The sequence below is a fragment of the Asparagus officinalis genome, chromosome 5 (assembly GCF_001876935.1).
Source record: "Asparagus officinalis chromosome 5, Aspof.V1, whole genome shotgun sequence".
Lineage (NCBI taxonomy): Eukaryota > Viridiplantae > Streptophyta > Magnoliopsida > Asparagales > Asparagaceae > Asparagus > Asparagus officinalis.
Window position 1 is genome coordinate 102,968,580 of NC_033798.1, and position 8,894 is coordinate 102,977,473.

Genomic DNA, 8,894 nt, shown 5'->3' on the forward strand with positions numbered 1-8,894 from the left:
CCCCCCCACCCCACCCCAACCCCCAAACCCAAAAAAAAAAGGCAACATTATCCTTTTTCTTATCACCATGTGTCTGTTTCTTGTTTTGTATTACATAAACTTGACCATAGGAATCAATTTTTGTATCTGGAAATTTGGAACGTTGCTTTGCACCTCAAAGGTTATGCGCTTAATGCTGCTGCGTTTGTTTCTGCTGTGTGTTTCTTCTAAAAGCTAGTCACAAAGAGATCTAAATTCACTAGGCCCTGGTTCAAATATGAAATTTTCTGTATTCAAGACTGGCTAGGGCATCTTTGGTACTTTTCTTTGTTTCAATTTGGTTTCTGTTCCTATAGAAGCGAGAGGAAACAGTGTGAAGTCACTAACTGGACCAAGCTTTTGCCTTCCAGTGTCATTCTAAAACTGCCCCTAGAGGACTAAAACCATGTGTGCTCAGAGTTGCTAGTCTTCGACGCACGAATAGATATACCCGAAGAAAAACTTATCTGCTTGGAAATAACTAAGATTTGCTAATCGTTATCTGCTCCGTTTTCTCTCACCAAAAAAAAAAAGAAAGAAAGAAAAAAAAGCAGAAATCCCTTGAACAATTGACCGTCTAACTTTATGATAATTAAAAAGAAAGACCAAAGAATAACAGACCAGGAACTTTGGTTAACAAAAATGAACTGTGGAGTGTTTGAATATACTATCGTGCACGTATTCACCTTGTATTGTGTGGGATTAATGGCAAGGCTCAACACGTGAGATTTCCTTCATTAGATGGACGTCTAAGAGAATTGTAGTATTTGAGAGGGTCCTAGGATTCGAACTTGGGTTCTCACTCTAGTTGTAGCTCGCCTTAACTAAAGCCCTTGTCCAAAAAAAGGGAAAAAAAAACACCTGGGACAGGTATAACAAAAAAAGTAAAAAGCAACGCTGTAATTATAACAAAAACACTTTTTGGCTCGCGCGTTAAGCAGCGCTGTAATTATAATTAGGCTTCTCTAGTAAATTATATCAAAAATTATAATTTCCTGCAGTATGGATTACAGTAATGTAACATTTCCACAGTCTTGAACTAGAAAACATGAGAGCTGATGTGAATTAGCGCTTTATATAATTTTCCGTCAACTACAGCTTTTCTGAAGTTGACAAAGACTTGAATGAGAACGTGCACAAATTTATGGAGAAACAACTTAAGACTCTCGCAAACAGCAACAATTTGTTTCCTCACCATGCAAGCAATAGCGTCAATTTGCCAAAACTTTAGATTTCTCGAAAAGGAAGAGATACAAGGGTGGAGAAAGACCTATATCAAGCTGCACATTATCTATGAATTTCCCCAAACTGAGAAAACTTATCCAAAATGGTAGTTCTGTTCCTTGCTCCATCCAGAGAGAGAGAGAGAGAGAGAGAGAGAGAGAGAGCAAAAGTTGGGACAATAAGTTTTAGACCCACTCTTAGTACAATCCTCAGCATGCAGGATGTGGTCATGATTATGGAAGAAAAAAAATAATAAATAGAACAAATAGAGCAAACTGCAATGTAAAAGAGTCTACAAGCTTATGAAGTGCACCCATTCCTATGATCAACCATTTAAAAAACACTTGATAATCAGGCCCCTTTATTTTGAACCAAAATCTTATTCGTCCATATTCTTCATGTATTCCTTCGAGAGTCTGGAACTCATAATCAGTTCCTGTTCTTTGACTAGAGACCGTCCAGCTTCAAGCAAAGCCTCCACAGTTTGCTGTTTCAAATGAGGGGGAAAATTTTCACACACTAAATTTCCATGCTCAGTTCGAGGTTTTAATTTGAGTTCGCAATTAGGTTTTGCATGAAGTACAAGCTATCGTAGCATTCAGGTTGGGCAGATAATTGATAACCAACTGTTAATTTATACTGATAAAAAAGGGCTAATTGCAAATAGACCCCTATAATATCTTATTCGTTTGAAAGAAGTATAATACCTTGGGCGGAACAAAAGTAGGAAGCTTGCCGTCCTTCCTTACTTTGAGAAGTTTCTCGCCAAGCTTCTCGTATCCTCCGATATCATGTACCCACTACAAATTAAAAGAAGCGGGTTAATAACATCAGTATTTTTTCCTTTGCAGTAGAAACCTTATGAACCGCAAAAAAAATTGTGAAATAAAAGAGGAGAATTAAACATCTAATGCTCATAAAGAGAAAGGTTTTACCTTATAAATGAACAAAATTTAAATGAAACTACACAAATACACACGTAAATCTCATTATGAATTCAAATGTTCTATTTTCACATAAGAGAGGTATTCTTTCGTAAATTGCCAGCTTGATGATGCTTAAATTTGACTTGTTGATGCATCCACCCATTAGCGACATTACCAAATTGCCGAAGTTCTGAGAAGAAATTTTAAGCTAGGATTTGGGTACTTTTACGCATAATAGGCACCCTTCAAAGCTTTTTATTCAATTCGCATGCACAGAGGAAAGAAACTTAGAAGGCACAATTATCAGATGCAAATAAAAACCTTCAAGATTGACTGATCATACGTCCTTGACCTCAGCGCTCCATAAAAATCCAATGCTGCACAAGACAATAGGCACATGATTTAAAGAGTTTCACTTCTTAAGATGATATTGTAATATGAAACAGAAGAAAGGTATTATATTATAAACTGGAACAACTAAAAGGATGGATACTACATTAGAATCACCATGCAGTCCTCCCCATCCCCATTATACTTAGATTCAAAAAAGAGAATAGGAGAAATGGTTCCAAATGTCATGTTTTTTCCTTATAGCAAGCAGACATCATGGGATTAACTGTGACAACACTTGCAGTAGGTTGAGTGGGTCAGCCATTAAGTTAACAGTCAATATAATCGAAATGAGATCACAGTGTACTCAAGTTCATCACTTTGGAAAAACACTAAAAAGTAATAAAATAGCCATGTAACGTGATCCAGCATGAAAAAACTTTAAGCAAAGCCAATAGTACCTTGATTAGGAAATATGTCAACAATGTTTTCAACTTCATTCCTTGATAATCCATCTTTAACATACATCTGATAGACAATATTAACAATATCTTCACGGTCTGGCCGCCTGATTCAGTAGATAAAGCATTAAAGTACCACTGTTATGTCCACTAAAACAAGAGCAAAAGATATCTAAGGGGAGAAGGGGAGAAATGGGAATGAGCATGAAAATCACAATAATCTAACTAAATACGAAAAAAGGGTAAGCCGTGAATAAAGAGGGACAACAACCAAAGATAAAAATGTGAAGTCAAAGTGATCCAGGCATATATGACTGCTTATAGATGGTATATAAGATAAGTCGATTACTCGTGACTAATGGTATGCTTTTCCTCTCCCTTCAATGAAGCTCAAAGTATTGTGAAGAATGAACTTACAATAAATTTTAGTTTAGGGATTATATAACACGCCAAATGGTAAAGGAGTACATTCGTTGCTATAAAGGTGAAAAAAATACAAATTCCATTCATGTTTAAAGTTCTTTTGAATATTGCATTTTCACTCTTAACCCAAGTTTTCCAACTATTAATAATTTATGTCATGCCCATTGGAACATATTACTGTAACTTAAATACAACTTTTTGGTTTCTCAATCACAAGAATATCAATGTTACATCGAAGCCTAGCAACTTAAATGGCCCACCAAAAAAGGGAATGACATCAAAGAGGTTATATTGCACATATTATGAGTCATGACAAGTAGGTAAAAGTTCGAAGATATCAGAAAAAATCCAGATATTGCAATAAGATGGGTAGGACTGCAAGCAGCACAAGTGCATATCCATATACACACACAGGAGCCCACATGCTTGCCCACACACTAATGTATATGTCCATGCAAAGACACACACACATGCATTAAAGTTGAAGGCCCTATTTAGTTTGTTCAAACTCTACTTCCATACCTCTGTGTGTGTGAGGAATATTGGATATGAGTTGCCATCTCGATTAGTAAAATGAGCTGCCAAGTGTTAAGAGACATGAAGTGAGCTCCACTTACTCCAATGTGACTAGTAGAGTGGACCCACCACTAAATCTATTTAGATAACAAATTTAATAAAATGAGGTGCCACCTCATACCTATTTTTCATACATTCATGCGCATAGAAGGATGCAAATGTAAACAAAGGGGGAAAGTCGCACCCGTAGGAATATTGAAAATTGCATTCTAAAGCCTTCTACACTTACAATCTAAGTTGCATAAAAACGGGTACGGATACGGCATCCGGTGCGGGTGCTGGACAAGACAAATTGTGAAATATAGGGTACACGAACACAGCTATATTTATATATCGAGATTAATAATTTACATGAGATCATTATTATTTTTGAATTATGTGCCATTTAAATTTAAATTCCTATCATATTTATAAAGTTTCTTTTATTATGTTGATTGTTATAAATTGGAAAATGCTCATTTTTTAACTAGACACTCAAACCACTCCTTTAAATTATAGTTTTTAACTTGGATATGATCCTAAACACCAGACACATGTCTAACGAGTTTCAAGAAATGGACATGAAGTGTAGGATATATGTCCAATAAGTATACAACAAGTATTTTAAATCAAAACATATATCATATGGTTGAGTACATGTCTGGGTAACAGTTAAGTGTCGGGTAACGGGTACAGCTTCATAATAGTACCCAGGTAACATAACTTACACTCCCCCCCACCCCCCAAACCCCCCAAAAAACCCCACCCCTCCCTCAGTGGCTAATTTAAAATATTTGCACTCCAACCCTTACAAAATTATAGCCCGTTTAAGTTACGAATTTAGCCAATTTGTTAAAATTGTTGTTTTGTAATATTATATGTTAACTTTTGTGTAAATTGATATTTTGTCTCCTGACCCTCTAAGAAATTTTTTCTCGATCAACCAATGTGCATGCGTAACACTCCCTAAACAAATTTACCATCCATCAGCCAACTAATTTTACTCAAATATCTCCAACTTTATGCAAATAAGGTCCAAGTACATAACTTAATATAGCCTGCCGTGGGGAAAATTAAAAAGAAAAAGAAAAAAAATTAAATTTTAGAGACCAAACTGCCAAATCTAAAGTTTCAAAAAGTTTGGCCCCATTATTCCATTGCACTGTATCAATGTAAGTGATCTAAGGAGGTAACTTGGTCAAAAGATATCAAGAGAAATAATCTAATTCTGGTGTATTCACTTACTAAAGAAATATGATTCAAGAGCCTCCAACTGAAGGATGAATATAACATCCCCATGGAAAGAAAATAATTTAATAAGACAACACAAAAGTCAAATTCTGATAGCATTATTAGCTCCCTGTAACCAAGAATGCAAACACGTAAATAATTTTTTTTCACTAACCATAATAGAATAAAGGAACGTATCGTGTTGAAAAATCATTTAAGGGATAACGAGGAAAGATGCAATCAGTATGAAGATACGCACCAGTAGAACTTTTCCATCCTGCCATCACGAATCAGAGGAGCATATAATGTTGAAAAATCATTCCCAGTCACTATGATGGGGACTCTATGTGTGACATCTGAATCTCTCCATTTTTGCCCAATACTCACTCTAGTTGGATTATCTGACAAATTCATCAGAGTTCCAACAATAATTTGGTTGTTGACAGTCATTTGCGTATTTCCTAGGATGAGTCAAAAACATTAACAGAAATCTCAAAAACGTGATATCATGACCTGTCTAATCAAATTAAGGAATAACTTGGACAACTTATAATCATGTAGATGTCTGTGTAATAACGCATGCATACACATCTGCATGTATAAAAGGTCGTATTATCCTAAAGGCATAACCAAACTGCATTGATCATTTTATAGAATTATCCTTATTTTAATCATGACTTACCGACATGGAAACAACTAAATGGGAAATCATGTGCTTTGGGAACTTCTGATAATTAAGTGTGCTCATTAGCCATGCTTTTGAAAAATAATTTAAATGTTTCAGCTGTTTGATGCATGGTTAAAAGTTCTGCAAGTTTTGATATTTATTTTTAAGTCATTAGACAAGGGCATCAGGGGTCACACACACATAACACATACACACAGAGTGGGTCCAGAACTTAAGATTTTTTTTACTACCATTATATCATCTCAGGAAGTTATATTATGATGATAGATAGATAATGATAGTGATCAACCAGGAAGGAGGGAGGGACCAAAATTGGTGATTTTCTACCATCATATCTTCCAAGAAATTATTATATGATGATAGACAGACGATGCACAAGTCAATAGAGAGTCAAACACTGCTGTACGTTGTGTAAATTCCTTTGAATTTCAGATACTTTATATAATACTACCATAGAACTCTCATCAGAAAAAGAGAACTCACCGAATCTTCCCAGCCCAGCATCAAGATCATTAATCATCAAACAGCTCATCTTTCCCTGAATCACCATAAAGTCGTGATTAGGCACACTTAAAAAAGAGATCAAAGAACTATGTGCTCTGCACTGCTCTATGGTAAAATCCTCACATCCTAAATAGTATTACAAAAATCAAATAGAATAACCAAAGGCAGAACACATATTCTTTGCCAGAAACAAGAGACATATAACAAGTCTACAACTAACCATGTAGTTATACCACCAACTTCCAAGAGTTTTAGAAAAGATACACAAAACATACAAAAGCATCTTATTTATATTCTCACATGTAAATGTAATCAGTTCATTTACCATTCATGATTTTGAAATTGCATCCATGAAACATGGAATGCACATTAGCAGGATAAGAAAGAAAAAAGATTAATTACCAAGACATCGTTCACCTACCTTCATTTTAAGATTTTTATCCAAAATGAAAAAAAAAACGAATGGAAAGGGTACCTTCTGGAAAACAATTAACACACTGAAGACTGAAACTATAGATGACCTATGAAGTTCTAATATGTAGGTTCTAGAGGATTACATAAGAACATCAATATACGAATGCTTAGAAGCCTGTTTGGATGCAGAAAAGAAAATGAAAGTAAAAATCCTTAAGAATCAGATGGGGATGTCTGAATCCCCAAGTGTTCTGGCACTCGTGGAAAATTGTGCCTTGATGAACTTTTTGAAATCTGAAAAGAAAAAATAAGCCCTGTTTATTCTTCATCCTGGAATCTTCAAGAGCCACTATCTTATATTGATCCATTCACCTATTATCTAACCGAATACGGATCCTCAGGATTTTCAACCCAAACAGAATCCCTAAAAAGAAATTCCTCTGGTCCAACCTATTCAAAAGCATCCCAACGGTAAAAACTCGTACATGCTTCTATGACAAATTATTCAGAATGCAATTTTGCTTCATGTGATCTGGAGTTTTTTTTTCATTTGGTATATTACTTCACAACCTTCTATGTCAATTTCCATGTAAGAAATGAAAATATGAATGTAAGTCGGTGAAATTTAAAGGTAACAGGAAGGTAAAATGTGAACATAAAAAACTCTGGTCATGCATATACCACTTATGAAAGTTAAAATGCTTCTAACATGGTTTTGTATCACTTGGGAAGCTGTTCTATACCGTTCACGTACTAGTCTGCCTGGTTCTCCTGGAGAGGTAACAGAAAAGCTTTATGAGTGTAGGGATAACATATGAATCTTATGTCATTTTGAGTAATTATAAAAGGCAAACATATTACATTCATCCTCAAATATTTCACGCTTATCTATCATGAAAGTTAACTGTGCCAAAAAGAATACCTTCATTACTAAGATTGTGCTGTTGAACAACTACTATGTCGAAAATTAAGATGTTCTCAAATTCTCATTCAATGATTGATAAAAAAAAAATTCCTAATATTCTAACATTTCATCCCCTATACCATACCCTAAAAAAACTTTTAAGCCTATAGAAACTGCTGCTATGACCTTACAGGATAAGATGCAACAGTCTTGATTTAAAAAGATCTGGCATTAAAGTAAAATCATAAGCAGGATGTTTTATGAGATACAGTCATCCTGTTTGTTTGGCATGGGAATAACCCAACTTAATTGTATAGTAAAATTCAACAGACAGAGATCTATGATCAAATGTTCAGATTTGGGGGATAAAGCTGCATATGGTAGATTTATTCATAGTCCCACATTGAAAAGGATAAGAAAGAATAAGAGTTTAAATAGGAGTTGGGACCAAAACCTAATAGCTTAAGTTTTTTGTTTAAAAAATTAGTTCCTAGCCTCTATTTAAAGCCCGTTAACTCTAGTTTGGGCTTGAGTAGTCCCCCAACATATGGCATCAGAGCTAAGATTATGACCCAAGTAAAAAATGAAATCCAATGTGAAGCCCAAAGGTACCAAAGGCCTCGAGAGAACGACTAAGGTCAGGAAGATGAAAGTTAGACCAAAGTCAAGTTAAACCACGGATGCCCGCAGGAGTGATATGGTTTGATTAACCCACAAGTGGTGGAAGATCCTACGAATATTTAATAGCCATGTGACAAATGCATGATTGCTGGTCCATACTAAGTTTGTGAATCTCGTTAGTGATATGGTTTGGTTAGCCCACAAGTGGTGGAAGATCCTACGGATGTTTGATAGCCATGTGTCAAGTGCATGGTTATTTGTTTAGACCAAGTTAGTGAATTCAGCGAGTCCTATGGAAGAATATTGAACTATACTCACAAATGAAGAGATTGTAGGGATATTTATGTGTGAGTATAGTCCCATATTGAAAAGGATAGAAGTTGGGGCCAAAACCTAACAGCTTAAGTTTTTTGGTTAAAAATTGGGTTCTAGTCTCAATGTAAAGCCCACTAACTCTAGGTTGAGACCTGATTACTCCCCAATAGATTTGAGGGGTATACAGGTAAAAAAAATCTTAAAGACTTTGAAGTTTATGTTGAGTTTTGACCTTTTCCAATTTAGAAACTTGACGGTCTATATTTGAAGTTTGTCTTTCC

At 35.2% G+C, this 8,894-nt stretch overlaps 1 protein-coding gene across 3 annotated transcripts in view; it reads right to left on the bottom strand.

The window, feature by feature from the left end:
- LOC109840456 (ribulose bisphosphate carboxylase/oxygenase activase 1, chloroplastic) overlaps positions 1,278 to 8,894 on the bottom strand; it is an 11,029-nt gene continuing 3,412 nt past the window's right edge. For 2 of the 3 annotated variants that reach the window (XM_020409117.1, XM_020409118.1), the window contains exons 5-11: positions 7,483 to 7,544; positions 6,339 to 6,393; positions 5,427 to 5,628; positions 2,960 to 3,066; positions 2,490 to 2,545; positions 1,950 to 2,042; positions 1,278 to 1,729 (exon numbers count right to left, since the gene is read on the bottom strand). In XM_020409117.1, the coding sequence (XP_020264706.1) occupies positions 1,622 to 1,729; positions 1,950 to 2,042; positions 2,490 to 2,545; positions 2,960 to 3,066; positions 5,427 to 5,628; positions 6,339 to 6,393; positions 7,483 to 7,544 (683 nt within the window). In that variant the 3' untranslated portion in view covers positions 1,278 to 1,621. The remainder of the gene's footprint in view (positions 1,730 to 1,949; positions 2,043 to 2,489; positions 2,546 to 2,959; positions 3,067 to 5,426; positions 5,629 to 6,338; positions 6,394 to 7,482; positions 7,545 to 8,894) is intronic. The other variant, XM_020409116.1, reaches the window with a different exon arrangement.